This window comes from Cetorhinus maximus, chromosome 11 (genome assembly GCF_964194155.1).
Source record: "Cetorhinus maximus chromosome 11, sCetMax3.hap1.1, whole genome shotgun sequence".
NCBI classification, from domain to species: domain Eukaryota; kingdom Metazoa; phylum Chordata; class Chondrichthyes; order Lamniformes; family Cetorhinidae; genus Cetorhinus; species Cetorhinus maximus.
This window is the reverse complement of record NC_135889.1, coordinates 22,885,256-22,902,717: the sequence shown is the minus strand read 5'-3', so window position 1 is coordinate 22,902,717 and position 17,462 is coordinate 22,885,256. Positions and strand designations below refer to the sequence as shown.

The 17,462-nt window shown below is 41.6% G+C and overlaps 1 protein-coding gene across 1 annotated transcript in view; it reads left to right on the top strand.

The window, feature by feature from the left end:
• The first annotated feature begins 10,341 nt into the window (after nt 1-10,341).
• The window catches only part of LOC144686961 (insulin-like growth factor 2 mRNA-binding protein 2), a 112,444-nt gene continuing 105,323 nt past the window's right edge, over nt 10,342-17,462 (top strand). Inside the window, exons 1-2 of the mRNA XM_078552807.1 lie at nt 10,342-10,669; nt 12,123-12,183. Of these exons, the coding sequence (XP_078408933.1) occupies nt 10,498-10,669; nt 12,123-12,183 (233 nt within the window). The 5' untranslated portion in view covers nt 10,342-10,497. The remainder of the gene's footprint in view (nt 10,670-12,122; nt 12,184-17,462) is intronic.

Sequence of the window (17,462 nt, the reverse complement as noted above, 5' to 3'; positions counted from 1 at the left end):
TTGACCTTCATCTGCCACCTGTCTGCCCATTCCACCAACTTGTCTGCAACTCCAAGGGTGAAATTACTAAGAGACATTACAAAAACTAGGGTTGTATTTCCTGGAATTTAGAAGATTAAGGGTGATTTCATTGAAGTTTTCAACATATTAAGTGGGTCATATAGAATAGATAGAAAGATTCTATTTCTGCTGATTGGGGAGCCTAGTACTAAAGAGCATAGTCTAAAAATTAGAGTCAGACCTTTGAAGAGTGAAATTAGGAAACACTTCTACACACAAAGGGTGGTAGAAATTTGGAACTCTCCTCCGCAAATGGAAATTGATGCTAGGTCAATTGTAAAACTTCAATCTCAGGTTATTATCTTTTTAAAGGTTTATTCATTCATTGGATGGGAGTGTCATTGGCACAGCCAGCATTTGTTGCCCACCCCAAATTTCCCTTGAGAAGTTGGTGGTGAACCATTGCAGTTCATCTGGTGCAGGTTAGAAAAGGAGCTATTAGAAAGGGAGTTCCAGGATTTTGACCCAAGGACAGTGAAGGAACAATGACATAGTTCCAAGTTAGGATGGTGTGTGGCTTGGAAGGGAACTTGCAGGTCGTGGTGTTTCTATGCATCCCTAGCCCTTGTCCTTCTAGTTGGGTCATGCGTTTGGAAGGTGCTGTCAAAGGAGGCTTGGCAAGTTGCTCAGTGCATTGTGTAGATGATACACACTTCTGTCAATGCGGGTCAGTAGTGAAGGGAGTGAATGTTTAGGTAGTGGATGGGGTGTTGATCAAGCAGACTGCTGTGTCCTGCATGGTGTTGAACTTCTTGAGTGTTGTTCGAGTTGCACTTTTCCAGGCAAGTAGAGGGTATTCCAACACACTCCTGATGTTTGCATTGTAGATGGTGGACAGGCTTTAGAAAGTCAAGAGATGAGTTACTGCATAATTCCCAGCCTCTGCCCTGCTCTTGTAGCCACAGTATTTATGTGGCCGGTCCAGTTACGTTTCTTGGTCAATGCTGAACCCCAGGATGTTGAGAGTGGGGGATTCAGCGAAGGTAATGTTGTTGAACATCAAGGGGAAATGGTTATATTCTCTCTTGTAGGAGATGATCATTACCTGGCACTTGTGTGAATGTTGTCCAGGTCTTGCTGCATTTGGACATGAACTGCTTCAGTATCTGAGGAGTTGTGAATGGTGCTGAACATTGTGCAATCATCAGTGAACATCCCCACTTCTGACCTTATGATGAAAACAAGGTCATTGATGAAGCAGCTGAAGATGGTTGAGCCTAGGGCAATACCCTGAGAAAATCCTGCAGTGATGTCCTGAGGCTGAGATGTTTGGCCTCCAATGACCCCAGTTATCTTCCGTTATGCTATATGACTCCAACCAATGGAAAGTTTTCCCCCTGATTCCCATTGACTTCAGTTTTGCTAGGGCTCCTTGGTGCCACACTTGGTCAAATGTCAAGGACAGTCACTCTCACCTCATTCCTAGAAATCAGTTCTTTTGACCATGTTTGGACCAAGGCTGTAATGAGGTCTGGAGCCGAGTGCCACTTGATAACACTGCCAATTACATCTGCCATCACTTTTCTGATGATTCAGAGAAGCTTGATGGGGCGGTAATTGGCTGGGTTGGATTTGCACAGCTAATTGTGCACAGAACATACCTGGGCAATTTTCCACATTGTCGGGTAGATGCCTAGATGCCAGTGTTACAGCTGTACTGGAACAACTTGGTGAGAGTGCGGCTATTTCTGAAGCACAAGTCTTCAGTACTACAGCCAGAATGTTGTCAGGGCCTAAAGTCTTTGCTATATCTAGTGTCTTCAGATGTTTTTTACTATCACATGGGGTGAATTGAATTGGCTGAAGACTGGCATCTCTCGGGGACCTTTGGAGGAGGCCAAGATGGAGCCTCCACTTGGCACCTTCTGAAGATGCTTAAGCCTTGACTTTTGCACTGTTGTGATGGACAACCCCATCACTGAGGATGGTGATATTTGTGGGGCCTCCTTCTCTGGTTAGTTGTTTAATTGTCCACCAACTTTCACTACTGGATGTGGCAGGACTGCAGAATTTTGATCTGATCTGTTTGTTGTCGGATCGCTTTGCTCTTTTGCATTCTGCTTTTGCTGTTTAGCAAGCATGCTTGATGGTATTGTTAGAGTGAGAGAAATGCCAGGCCATGAGATTACTGGTTGTGGTTGAATACAATTCTGCTGAAAGCCCACAGTGTCTCATGGATGCCCAGTTTTGAGCTGCTAGATCTGTTCCAAATCTACCCCGTTTAGCTCAGTGGTCACACAACACGATTAATGGATTTTTGTTAGCCAAAGGTACTAAGCGATACAGGGCAAAGGTGGTATATGAAGTTAGCTTGCAGATCAGCCAAGACCTCATGGAATGGTGGAACAGGCTTGAGGGGCTAATGGTCTCCTTCTGTGCCATAAATGACTCTATTGCACCTGTTCCTTTATTCCTAGAGTATTTCACTCCTCCCAGAGGATACTTGATGGGGTGGGGAGCGTATATGCTGCAAAAGTCATCACAATTGCATGGGGCAGGCTGGATAGACCAGCAGGTATTTCCTGCCTGACACTTTTTACATGTTTGTATCTGAAATGTAGAACAATAATGAATCTTCAGGGCTTTTCATTCTGTACATTTCTTCTTTCCGTTCCCTTGTGAAGCTTTCACCACCAATTCTTCCAGCAGGGGGCGTGGTTTGTGCAGAACTGCATCGGTGCCACTCTGATCATCTGCCAAGAGGCACAGTTGAACCCAGGCAGGTCTGACCACGTCAGTTTTTTCTTCTGCCATCATATGGAGCTCCACCTAGAGGTTTATCTGAGAACCACAATATCCACCTGACAATGATAATTAGAAAATCATGAAGGAAAGAAAGTATTGTATAGCACCTTTCACGGCCTCAGGATGTTCCAAAGTGCTTTACAGCCAATGGAATACTTTTTGAAGTGTAGTCACTGTTAGAATATAGGAAATTCAGATGCCAGTTTGCACAGAGCAAGATCCTACAGGCAGCAACAAAGTAATGACCAGATATGCTTAGTGATGTTGGTTCAAGGATAAATATCGGCCAGGACATTGGGAGAATTCTCCCTGCTCACCTTCTAAAAATGCTGTTGGACCTTTTACCTCTCCCTGAGATGGAAGATGTCATCGGCTGTCCCTCAATTCGAGGACAATGTCCACTCAGGGTAGCGACTTTCTGCCATGGATCTTCATGTGGCTGAACAGGCCAATTCCTGACCTGCAGATCTTTGGACACATTTGGCAGGATGACCTATGAGGTGGTGGAATCCAGAGTACAGGATGTGCTTCCTTTTTTTCCCTCCTCTGTCGCCGCTCTACCTCATCATTAAGATGTTGTGACTGAAATTGTGATGCAGCTTGATGGATAGGTTATCATTTTGTACAATTGGAGCAAGTTCCTCCCAGTCATTATGTTAATGTCGCTGCACTTCAAGGAGAACTTCAGAGTGTCTTTGAGGCATTTTCTTTGTCTTCCCCAGAATGTTGGCTACTAGAGAGTTGAGAAAACAGAACCTGGAAGGGAGATGTTTTTCAGCCATCATTGTCTGTCCAGTCGATCGAAGTTGATTTTGCAGGAGTTTTGTCCGAAGCTGGTTTCAAGAAGGACACTGGCATTTGTGCGATGGTCCTCCCACTGAATCTGGAGGATGCAGTGGAGGCACTGCTGATGGAATTTCTCTAGAGCTCTATGTATCACTGATGCAGTCTAGGTCTCACTGCAGCCGTGTTGACAACAACTGCTGTTGTTAACTTGCAGAGGTCTTTATCCTCTGCAAGTTAACAAGTCAAACGTTCGCTGCCATAGTTTGCAGAGGTCTGAGCGGCACAGCTGATCTGGTTTTGGGTCTCTTCATCAAAGGTGGTCTTTTGAGAGAGGTTGCTGTCAAGTTATGTATGGGCAGACAAGGTCTCAGCTGAATGAAAGCACCTCTGACAGTGCAGAACTCCTACAGTACTACACTGGGAGTGTCATTCTGTGTTGGATTGGAAATACTCACCAAGTCATGCAGAATCCTGAGTAGAGAGGGAGGTAGGGTTAACATTTCAGTTTTTGTCAGAATCTCCATCTGAGAAAGAATCATAGACCTGAAGTACTCACCCCTACCTTCCTACAGGCACTGCCTAACCTGTTCAGCATTTCCTGTTTTGATTTCAAATTTCCAACATCTGCCATATTTAACATTGTGTTTTCATAGTGGTAATTAGCCCTGGAACCTAAAGTTCTGCATGGGCGTTGCTGAGGCATCAGCCTGCCCTTATATTTTTGAAGAACCTAGAAATTTAGCAAATGAGATCTAACCTAGTTATGTTGTCACTGGGAACGATAAGTTTGAGAGGTGACATGATTACTGATTTCAGGATTCTAAAAGAACTAGATAATAATATCATAAGAAATAGGAGCAGGAGTAGCCATTTGGCCCCTCGAGCTAGCTCCACCATTCAATAAGATCGTGGTTGATATGATTGTGGCCTTAACTTCACTTTCCTGCCTGCTCCCAATAACCCTTGACTCCCTTATCGATCAGAAATCTGTCTAAGTCAGCCTTGAATATATTCAATCACCCTGCCTCCCAAGAATTCCAAGGTCTATTGACCCTCTGAGAGAAAAAATTCCACCTCATTAAATGGGAGACCCCTTATTTTTAAACTGTGCCCCCTAGTTCTAGATTCCCCCACGAGGGTAAAGATCCTTCCAGCATCCACCCTGTCAAGCCACTTATGAATCTTTTATATTTCAACAAAACCACCTCTCATTCTTCTAAACTCGATGAGTATAGGCCCACCTGTTCCACCATTCCTCATAAGACAAACCCTTCATTCCGGAAATCGGCCCAGTTAACCTTTTCTGAACCACTTCCAATGCAATTATATCCCTCATTAAGTAAGGAGACCAAAACTGTACACAGTACTCCATAATGTTGATCATGAAAAGTTGTTTCGCCTTGTCCAGTACAGTCAAACCATGGACACAGCCTGCAGTTAAATGTGGGTAAATTTATTTCTAATCGGCTAAACATTATTTCAATGAACAAGTGATCAATCTAAAGAACAGACTCCCTCGGCAGATTGCGAAAGCAGATAGTATTGATTCATTCAAGTGCAAATGAAAGATATTTCCTTCAGAAAAAATATTTTGGGATAAGAACAATAGGACACAAGAGATAGGAGCAAGAGTAGGCCGTACTGTTTGTCCCGTCTGCCCTTTCACTGCAATCATGGTTAATCATGGTTATGGGGAAAAGACAGGAGATTGGCACTAGGTTCAAATGCTCAGAGAGCCAATGCAGACACGATGGGCTGAATGGCCTCCTACTACACCATAACAATTCTGTGATTCTGTGATCTTTGGCTTTAACTCCACTTCTCTGCCCACTCCCCATATCCCTTGATTCCCTGAGAGACCAGAAATGTGTCTACCCCAGCCTTACATATTTATACTATTAAATTATAATATTACATTATAGTGACACAGTATATGAGTAATTTAAGACATGGCATGTGACAGATATGACAGGTTTGGGAGGAACAGGAGACTTTGGAATTAAAGCAGAAAATGCTGGAAAAAGTCAGCAGGTCTGTCAGCATCTGTGGGGAGAGAAAAAGAGCTAACGTTTCAAGTCTACTACAACTCTTCATCAGAACTGGAGAGAGGTAGAAATATGATGTGTTTAATGCTGTTGAAAAAGACAGGAGGGGAGGAGCAGGTGGAGCAAAATATAAGGTTAGGGAGGTCAGGAGAGATTGAATGACAAAGATGTCATAGTACACAAGACCAAGGGAGTGGTAAAGATAATATTAAAGACTAAAGCAGGTGTTAAAAGCGGAATAAAGGTCAGCATTATCTGAAAGCAGAATAGCAGAATGTGTTAATAGCAGAAAAAGGGTCAGTGCTGTCTGAAAGCAAAACATAAGAACAAGATACAGACTGGCAGGGGGAAGGGGGGAATCAAAATGGTGGACAGAGTTCATGGTCTGAAGTTGTTGTACTCAATATCTCCTGAAGGCTGTAAAGTACCTAACAGATGTTGAGGTGCTGTTCCTCTGGCTTTTAGATCTTTGGTTCCTAAAGCATTTAACCCCTAGGCATGTCCTTGCTTTACGTCTGGGTCTGCAGTAGACTTATCCATGGAGTATGGTCGTTAATATTAGTAAACAACTCTCTCATCATTATATCATGTGACCTCCAGGGTGGAATATGTTTTTTTTGTCTAATAATTGCAATACTAACTATAAATGTGCTGTTTGTGGCTTGTGTCAACACTTAAGCTGGTCAGAAGTCTACTTGAAGTCTGCAGCAGATCAAAGATGAAGGGTGGTTCATGAAAAGTATGATTTTTGTCAGTTTTTCTGTTGCTGGATGGAAGGTCTGAATTAAAAACCAAGCAGTCAGTTGCTTGAATAGCTGTAAATGAAGAATTGACTGCTCTATGTTATCTCTCTCGCCCTCCCAAACAAAGGTCCAGTGATCTTTGAAATATATTGTAGATTTTGAGAGTGCATCGTTTAAATAAGACGTTTTGCGCAAAAGCTATAATTTGGAAAAACTAATGGCAGTTTTGTAAAATACAAAACTCATATACCTGACCCTCTTCTAAACAATTAACATTCATTGTGTTTTCAGTACTTGTTCCCTGCAGAATGAGAGCTGAACCCTTTTAACAAAAGCAAGATATTGCAGGTGCTGGAAATAGAAACAGAAAATGGTGGAAATATTCAGCAGGTTTGGCAGCATCGGTAGAGAGAGAGAAACAGAGTTAACATTTCACCTGAGGTGGCTGGGTCAGCCTGTTAATACAGTACATAGGCTAGTTAGCAGGCAGGTAAAACTTGGAAAGTCTCTGAACTTCACCACTGAGTTCCAGCCCAGACAGAGAAATGATGATGGTGGAACTGAGCCAGATGTTTCATTAAACTATTACCCTTTTCCCTTTGAAACGTAAGTTTAGTGTAGGCATCTCTTTGATAGAGATTGGGTGACAGAGTTTACTGGAAGACTATCCGAGGTTTATCCAAATCTTGACTGAAAGAATGGGATAAAAGTCTTCTTGGGGCCTGCTATAAGTATAGATTGTCTTAAGGTGAGACTATAGTACAAAAATCCTCATAAGTGGGGACTAGTAGGATATAGTTTATTTAGAGGCCATAAGCATACCTGGTATCTGGAATGGGTATGCCACATGAACACAGTAAGAGGCATCCCTGAGTTTGAACTAAACATACAGTGCTTTGCATATAATCTTTGCCACAATGTGATTTTGGATAGCTGATATTGACATGATGGGCAACAAGGGTGAAGGTTGCATTCTCCTAACATTATTTCCCCAAACTGACAGACACAAATCTCTGCACAGATCTGACTTGGCTCAGTTTGCTGGGGTATTGGAGATTGCCTGGAACATGAGGAGCAAGTTTCCTTCACTGGAAATCAAACTCTACTTCTCATCAGGGAGAAGCTTTTTTGTAGTTGAACAGCCAGTGGCTTGATCCCTGAACTGTAATTGAACATATCTGTTGCATACTGCTGTAATTGTGTCAATGGTGAGAGATGTTGGTAAAAGCAAAATACTGCTGATGCTGGAAATCTGAAACAAAAACAAAAATAGCTGGAAAAACTCAGCAGGTCTGACAGCATCTGCGGAGAGGAACACAGTTGACGTTTTGAGTCCATATGACTCTTCATCAGAACTAAGCAAATAGAGAAATGAGGTGAAATATAAGCTGGTAGAGGGGGATGGGACAGGTAGAGCTGGATAGAGGGCCAGTGATAGGGGGAGGCAAAGAAGAGATTGCCAAATATGTCATTGACAAAGGGACAAAGGGGTGTTGATGGTGGTGATATTATCTAAGGAATGAGCTAATGGTGACATTAAGGGTAGAAAGCAGGACAAGCAAGTGGCAGATAGCCCTTCTGGGGGTGGGATGGGGGAAGGGATCGAAATGGGCTAAAAGGTGGAGATAAAACAATAGATCGAAATAAGTTTAAAAATAGGTGGGAAAAGAAAAATATATTTTTTTAAAATTATAAATTATTGGAAAAAGGGGGATCGGAAAGGGGGTGGGGATGGAGGAGCGAGTTTATGATCTGAAGTTGTTGAACTCAGTATTAAGTCCAGAAGGCTGTAAAGTGCCTAGTTGGAAGATGAGGTGCTGTTCCTCCAGTTTGCGTTGAGCTTCACTGGAACATTGCAGCAGGCCAAGGATGGACATGTGGGCATGAGAGCAGGGTGGTGTGTTGAAATGGCAAGCGACAGGGAGGTCTGGGTCATGCTTGTGGACAGACCAAAGGTGTTCCGCAAAGCGGTCACCCAGTCTGCGTTTGGTCTCTCCAATGTAGAGGAGACTGCATTGGGATGTTGGATTCACTTCCTGATTACCATTTTGTAGCCTGGGGACGCAAAACTGGTCATGGCACTTACTGGTGGTTAATGCATCGTGGCAAGTCTGTGGTGCCATTTGGAATTTGGGGCAACTTATTTGGCTTCCAAGTTTGAATATTTCCTTGTCATTTCACAGGATAGTACAGGAGGGAAAGCAATTGTTTTGTGCATTTAAATTTGTGGTTCTGTAATTCAGAATAGTAAAGGTGTCAGCCATGGCTCTGTGGGTAGCACACACACATAATTGTGGATTCAAATCTATCTCCAAAGACTTCTAGGCTGACACTTCAGTGCAGTACTGAGGAAGTACTACACTGTCTTTCAGGTAATACATCAAACCATTTGACCTATCAGGTGGATGTAAAAAAAAATCAATGGCACTATATGAAAAGAAAGATTTGCATTTATAAAGTGCCTTTCATGACCACACAATTTTCCAAATCACTTTGCAGCCAATGACATACTTTTGAAGTGTATTTACTGTTGAAATGTAGGAAGCACAGCAGCAAATTTGGGCACAGCAAGCTCCCACAAATGGCAAGGACCAGGTTATTTGTTTTTTATGAAGTTGATTAAAGGATAAATATTGGGCATGACACTGGGGAATAACTCTCCTGCTCTTCTTCAAAACAGTGGGATCTTTTATGTCCATCTTAGAGGACAGATAGGGCCTTGGTTTAACCTCCCATCCGAAAGATGCTACCTCTGACAGTGCAGCACTGCCTCAGTACTGCGCTGGAGTGTCAGCCTTAATTTTTATGCTCATGTCCTGGATTGGGATTGAGCCCCTAACCAAGGTGAGAGTGCTAGCAGCTGAGCCACGGCTGATACTATTGGAAGAAAAGTGGGGGAGTTCTCCTTGATCAAAAACAGAACTCTGAAGAAGGGTCATACAGACTTGAAATGTTAACTCTGTTTCTCTCTCCACAGATGTTGTCAGACCTGCTGAGCTTTTCCAGCATTTTCTGTTGTTTCAGATTTCCAGCATCTGCAGTTATCTGCTTTTCTCTTAGGGTTCTCCTTGATGCCCTGGCCAATATTCATCCCTCAACCAATACCACCAAAACAGATATAAAAACAGAAAATACTGGAACTACTCAACAGGGCTGGCAGCATCTGTGGAGAGAGTTGACTAAAACAGATGATCTGATTATTTATTTATCTCATTGCTGTGTATGGGATCTTGCTGTGTGCATTTGGTCGTTTTTTCCTACATGACAAAGACTACATTTTCAAGTACTCTGTTGGTTGTAAAGCACTTTAGAATGTTCCCGAGGCTTATTCTTTTATATTATTTGAACCAATAGATGCAAAGCTGAAAGTAACTAGGAAATTTGTTTGAGGTTGTAAAGGAGGCCGGTTTTCTGATAAGCTTGAGTGACGCCCAGGGCAGGTGGCCATCCGGTGATGTGCTCTCTCTGTTCAAATAACATGTACAAAACCTGTCGAGAATCCACATGAAAGCTGATTTGAGCCAATGACAGCCCACTCCGTTCATGTTAGCGAACCATGGCTCCGGCCAATCGCGAGCTTTTTATTTTTCTGAGCATTTCCCAGTGAATGTTCCTGTGCCACTTCCTAGTTTTGATGGTTTGGGGTTAGTTTGGATCAGTAGCACTGCGATAGGGGTTTTTGGGGAGGGCGAGATTTCTCCATCAGACACCCTTTTGGTTCTTTCTGCTAAATCCACACACACACATCACCTCCGATTTCCATCCCTGGTGTCTTCGCAAAGCACCACGTGGGCTCCAATTTTTTTTCTCTGATATTTTTAAGTCTGATTTTATTTAGAGGCGGCGCTTAAACCAAAGGAGCGTCGTAGCGACACTTTGAGTCGGACTCGCTAGCTTTTGTCTTTGGTGCTGGAACAGTTTAGTTGTTTGGAGGCAGACTTGTATGTTGTGTTTTTTATCTCTCATTTTTTGGGGGGAGGGGGAGGGAAGTGTTGAGCGATTAGCTCTTATTTTAATTTATATAATATATATTTTTTGTTGTTGATAATTTTTCGATTGTGTGTGTGTGTGTGAGAGAGAGAGAGAGAGGGAGGGGGGGTGAGAGAGGGAGTGAGATCATGAATAAGTTGTATATTGGGAATCTGAGCTCGACTGTAACAGCCGCCGATATACAGCAACTCTTTGGGGAGAGGAAGCTTTCAATCGGGCAAGTTCTTCTCAAATCCGGCTATGCTTTCGTGGATTGCCCCGACGAGAATGCGGCTATCAAAGTCATCGAGACATTGTCCGGTAAGTAGAAGTTGGGAGTGGGATCCTTCTCTTTAGATTTGGGGGTGGGGGGGGTGGGGGGAAGGTAGAGAGCTTTCTTCCTAAATCTCTACCCTCCCCAAGAGAAAGGGGGGCGGGGGGGGAGGTTGAAAGGACAGTCATCCATTGCCATATTGCCTTCATGTTGGCCGGGACGGTTGAGTCTGAGCTTTTCTCCTCTTGACACTTTCAGACTGAGACCTCAAGGTGTGAGAATCACCATTCAACTGAAATACGGCAGCAAAAAACAAACTGCTCCATTGAGGATGAATTTCCTTTTTGGGTTCGAGAGGAGGAGGTTGGTGTTGGAGTAGGGGTGAGATTACATGCCTACCTCTCTTCTCCTAACTTAAAAAAAAACAGTGACAGGGCAGAGCCCAGAGCACAGCCCCCATCCCTCTCCCACTCTTATTTTTTCCTGATTTTTTTTGTCTGATTTTATTCATGGACCGCTGGCTGAGCTCACCCCCAGAAAAGCCCGCGCCTGTGTTCCCCGAGAAGGTGCCCATCATTTTACGAGGTGTCCTGTCTCTAGGGGCTGGGGATCGGGAGCAAAGTGTCTGTAAATAGGTAGCGAGGAGGTAGTGGGGATAGGGCTAGTTAGTTGCATCTGAACTGCGCCAGGCCATAGTATCTACACACACACACACACACACACACATTAAACATGCTGGAACCTTCTCAACCATTCAAACACAACTTTCACTTCAAAGCACCAGTTCCCCCAGCCCCAGGGGGAGGGGGAAGGATGGTAAGAGGTGTTGGCTGGGTGGGGATGGGGGGGATTAGAGAGAGCGAGTGGGCCACCTCTGGCCCCCCGGGGCTGGGGCAAAGAGCTCAGGGCTGCTTCTCCACCTCCCCCCCCCCCCCTTCCCTTTTACCTCCCTGCCCCTGCTTCAGTCCATGACTGAAGATGTGAGGCGTCCCTGGCGGGGCTGCTGGTGTGTCTCCCCCTCTCTCCATTCGCCTGCTGTTTAAAAAGCGGGGTGGGAGGTGGTGAGAAGCATGGCGGCTCCGTCCTTCATTTTGTGAATCAAAAAAAAATCTCTTTCCTTTGGCGCCGCTTTTTTGTTTTGTTTTGCGTGTGTTCCTTTAACACACGAGTTGCATTTCTATAAATATTAATAAATGGCCCTTTTAATGATTTAATTCCAGCCTCTTGCAACGAAAAAAATCTAAGAATGGAATATTTATTTTGCTTCTTTTAAAGACCCCCCTCCTTTGCCCATCTCACTGTCCTGCCACAAGTTTAACAGGAGAGCGCGTGGGGGCAACTTGTGCGGGATTGTTACAATTGAATTGTAACATTGAACTGGTTACATGGGGTTCCGGGGATGTGTCAGTTTCACAGCCCCTCATGGTCATTTCATTTCGCCACCCATTCCATCCCTTTTTTTTAAAAAAAGAATATTAGTTATGCTTTTCTTTTGCTCAGGCAAAGTGGAGCTTCACGGCAAGGTGATCGAAGTCGACTACTCCGTCCCCAAAAAGCAGAGGTGAGCGTTTATATCAATTATTTTTTTTAAATCCTCGCTGTTTGTGCTGTGTGTTTTTACTGCTGCCCCCCACCCTCCAGTCATGCGAGGGCACAACTGTGCGGATATTCCTTAAGACTTTAGATTTGTGTGTGGAAGTATTGCCTGGTTTAATGCGAGTTTCCAAATTTCTGTGTTTGTGCAAAAACAACCCATATTTAATTTGCAATAAACGGCACCCATGTAAGCACTATTAATGCCAGCATACAAGAGTGAAATCTTTATTACTTATTTTAAAACCTCATTGAATTAAGATGCTCATAAAAGACAGAAAAGAATTGAAGGAAATTATAATTTGCCATCTCAAAAAAAAAACCTTTTGCAATAGTCAATAATCAGTTGGACTTTCATTTTTGGAGAGTTTCCTGTTGTGCAATTTATAAAAACTCTGCTGTTTCTAAGAGCAGTGATCTGAAACTAACTTTGTGCCTTGTTAATTTGTCTAGATTTGTTTTCCTCAAAAAGATTAGATAATTGATTTCAAAAAAGTTTATGAAATAAATGTTACATATTTCTGGCTGCATGTTAGAAGATTCTTCCCCAATTTCCGCACCCTTCAAAAACCAAATCTCATTTATTCTGTTTTCCTTTGATAGCAATTTCTGTTATCCAACATAATCAAAAATAAAGCACAAATAACGTGATGGAACTATTGAAACTCAATTTAAACTGGAACTTTTGTCATGAACGTAATATTTTGTGTAGCACATGGTGCTTTGAACTTGATGAGTTTGGCACAAAAGAAAGTTGTAGTTTTCATATTTCTGATATTGGTGCATAATCCTTAATTATTATTATGGACTGCTCCAGGTAATGCACCCAGTCGTATTTAAATATGACATTAATATAGAATGCACAAAATGCATCAGAACAATACACCCAAAAGAGAACTGGAGAATAAGTAGAACAACTGTGACAAGGGAAGCTGAGATGGTGATCTGTTGGAGGAAGGTATTCAGCAGTGTACAGAGAAATGCATTATTGTATTGTTTTGTAAACAATGTTATTGGAAATGCGATTATCATATTTTTAAAAAGATATATATTTTAAAACCCAAATGATTGGTGCAGGCAGCCATGTTTACAGTCTACTCTTGATGAGGTGTTTGTCTTCATTTAATAGCGGTGCTCTGTGGGTGTCAATTTGTGCGTTTTGTACCATTTATTGTTAAACTGATCTATCAACGTATTCTGATTGATATGTGGCAGATGAATTTTTGAAAGTTGCAAACTAGCTGTTGAAAAAGTGCAGTGCATGCCTTATGTGTGTCAGTTTTTGGGGCACATCTGGATAAATTGCTTTTACTGAGACTGCTCTTCCTAGGATGTTACTATTGGTGCAGAAGGGTTAAGAAAGCTTTCTGTTATACCTATTACTTTTCCTAATTGTATCTTTACATTGTCATTTAACCATTGCCCCCATCACCCTCTTGTGCCTTTCTAAGGAGATATGGGCGGGGTTGGGGGACCACTACAATATTAATATTTTTCCCTGTTGCACTAGTTAGGTGTAAGGTCCTGTAGCTCATTGATTTTAAAAAGGGCACCAGTCTATAGGTGCCGGTTATTCCAAATAGTGGGTGTGAGAGAATGATTTTATTTCAAAGTGCTGCAAATATCGGGAGTAAAATGTGAGTTACTGTCAATCCCGTTCTCCTGCTTATCTTTTGCCATAGTGGGAGTAGAGTACTGGGGAGAACAAAGTGCTGGCAATTCTAAATAATAAAACCCACTTTTTTGTTCTGGAGAGACCAAATTGTAGCTGATAAACTTGTTCAGCTGCTGACTTGTGGAGACCTTGAAGCGTCAATAATGCCCCCGCCAACAAAAAATGACTCCCACAATTTTTTAAATATGCTTTTAGACAGAACTGTTGACACGAGTTGTGGTCATCTGTCATGTAAGGTCTGTTGTTGCACAAAACCTGAACTAAATGAAAATGGTGCAGGTAGCGCAAAGCATGGGATGAACTACTGGTGTACGTAGGTCAGTCATTGCCCATTTTGCGAAGGTGTAAGAAGGGCTATCTCCATGTTCAAATATTAAATGGAAGATATTAGTGCCTTTTTAAAAAGAAATGTGTACTAATGGAATAGCTAACTCCTTAGATTACCTTTGCACTCTTTAAAATTTACCCCTCTTTTTGCACAGGGTAATGTATAGAAAAGGTGTGCTTTTAGTCATGCAATGAAAATTCAGAGGTAAAATATTTATTTCCAGTAATAGGAAAGGGAATTTTCTTGGGTTTTTTTTGTAGAAAATGCATATGGCTGTACTGTCAGTGTAAAACCATAGAGACCTTGTTCTTTTAAAGATTGAATCTAGTTACACACTTCCAACAGTAATCTCCAATTAGATCTCAGGTACAACATTCCTCCTTGTACCTGATTTCCCATTTTGTGCAGGAAAAGAGGATTTCACATCACTTTGTTGCTCCATTTGAGATCTGAGGGGGTATTTGGCCAGCGTCCAGTAGTGGAGGGAGTGGGGGGAGGTGGTGCTGCTGCAGAAGTTTAATGTTGTTGAAGAGATATCATTTGTGTGGTAGATTTTCTTTTACATGACAGTGACTGAGAAAGAAGCTTTTTGATGCAAAAGGCTCAATGTTGTAATAAAGCACACAAAGATAGCTTACAAGCCTTTCCTTTTGGAGATGAGGTTGGTTTTAATTTTGAGCATATTAATAGGTATCTGACAAAACAGCAGTCAAAAAATATAGGTTTATGCATTATGGTGACTGACTTCCAGAGAAAACATTTTTTAGATTTAATGTGTATAGAATACCAGGTTTGTTGGTGGGAATCCCTTTTGCAAGAGAATTGCACCATCCCAAAACTTCAGGTGAAGATAGATTGACAAATTTATTTTCCTTAATTTAAGGGTTGAAATAGTATTAATGTACATACAGCTTTTCAATAGTTCTCTTTAAATAAGAAAATAATTTCAAGTCCCCAGTGTTGTGATCTGTAGTGTCACACATTATACAGTAGGTTGTGTATGTGGAGGTATGCAACAAAAATAAAATTCTCATTAGGAAAGTTTTCACTTTTTTTAGTGGAATAATAGGAGCCGACAAGAACAAACTACTGCAAAGGGATATGCTTGGGATATCGGTATAAAGACCTTGCTTGATCTGAGGTTAAGTTTATAAGAGAATCTAATGACTTGTGTTTCTTTGGCTGTGATCACACAGAAGGAAGGTCACACAATAGTTCCCAGATGCCTTTCCTTTGCTGTACTTTTGTTAGCAAGTTGAATCAAAAGGATCAAAATTTGTCGCAATTTGTCCAGTTGTTAAAATAAAATGAGTTATAAAATCATCAAACCCAAAGTATAAATCCTGTTCTAGGATACTACAAATTTTATGCTTATTTTATTTTCATATTGTTGTTTTCATATCTTTGTATTGAAGGGCAGTTGAGACATTGGTGAGTGGAAAATAAACAGCAGATTTACTTTGTCTCTATTTTCTTGATTTAAATAATATATCTCAGTTTTTTTGCTGTGTAAGAGGCCAGTGTTCAATGTCTGGCATCACCAGGTAATTTATGGTTATAAATAGTCGAAGAGGGAAAATTTACAGGGCCATGAAAAAGAGCAAGAGAGAGGGACTAATTTGTTAAATTTTTCATAGAGCCAGCACAGCCACACTGGGCTGAATGGCCTCCATCTGAACTATATAATTGTGTGTGCAGAGCCCAGCCGATGACTGGTTCTGGTACTGGCTCCTTACTTAGCTGCAAAAAGAAAGATACTTGTTTGTAAAAAAAAAACTTAATCAAACAAAGTAAACTAGTTTTAGAGTTTTGAGTGTGGCCCATTTTGAGGGACAGAAAACCTCACCTATTATTAACTCTTGATGTTATAGTTTGGAGCAATGAAAAACGCCCAGTCATACAAGTTTAGACTTTGTCCTCTTGATCTGTATCTGGACAAATTGTTTGAACTTATATAACATTAGGGAACAGTACTGGTATGCTACATATCTGTTGGAGTAATTAAAGAGATCACACAAGGGGAGTGTTGGGACCTCACTTTGTTCTATAGCGTGCTGGTACCAGTAGGCTAAAGAAACCTTCATACAGAATTCTAGAACTTGAGTGTTAGTAAGTTGGGCAGTTGTAGAAAATCACCATGTTGGTATTTCTGTTCCTCAATGCAATGCCAATATCATATTAGAAATTCCCGGACTGTAATGCTCAGAAGTGTTCTGCCTGACACTAGGGGAAAGAATCTAGTGGGAACAAATGTTGAACTGCCTTGTAATCAGTTTGCATTTGATTCAATTCCAGTGCATGCACAACCTGAATCTACAGCTAAATCCCCATCTCCTTTACACTTCCCGGTTAAATGACCCAGTGAGGACCGAGGCTAATGATTCAGCCTGCCCAGCAGTCTTGAGCAAACACTCCAATGCTCCAAATGGCTGGCAAATTTTCTTCCCCCGCCCAGTTTCTTAAAATTAATTTACCGTTCATTCTCACCCCTCCCTTAAAATAAATCACAAATGAAGAATGTTGGAGTTGTTAGTTCAATGTTAAATTGCAACAAAAATAATTATTGAACTTCCTTCAGAAAAAGAAGAAAAATTCTGATATTGAGACAATCTTATGTAGAGATAACTTGGGTCTCTAAGACTGGACATATTAAACTTTCCATGAGATTATTAAGCATTTAACAGTTAGGCATGAGAGAAAATTATTTTCTAGATTGTAAACATTTAGTTACAGCTTGCCTTTTAAGTGGGTAAATTATTTGCTATTGACTGTCAGCAGCTCAGAGTAAACAATCAGATTTATGCAGGAGGATGAAGTCTTTGACTCATATTTTCTACAGTCTAGACAGTACTGTGACTTGTGTTGAGTGAGTGGATTTGTAGCATATGTGAATGTGTCTGTCTCCTAAATACCAAAAAAAGTTTGGACTGAGCCAGGCCAAGCCCTCCAGTAATAGAGGTTCTCCCAGTGGTTGACATTGTGATAATGCTACTGCAGAATCATGTGCACGTTGTAAATGGCCGTGGAAAATTGTTTTCTGAAACATGAGGTGCAAACTTTTAAAATATTTGTTTGACACAAAGTGTCAATGGTGCAGAGCAGTGCTATTCTACCTTGCCTGACTGTGACTGAAAAATCAGTAGAAAATGAACTATATCTCGGGAGGAATTTGTCACTTCACAAATGATTGGGCATTACCTGAAGTGAACGCAATGATCAGGCAGAAAGTGAATTTCAGGTTGAT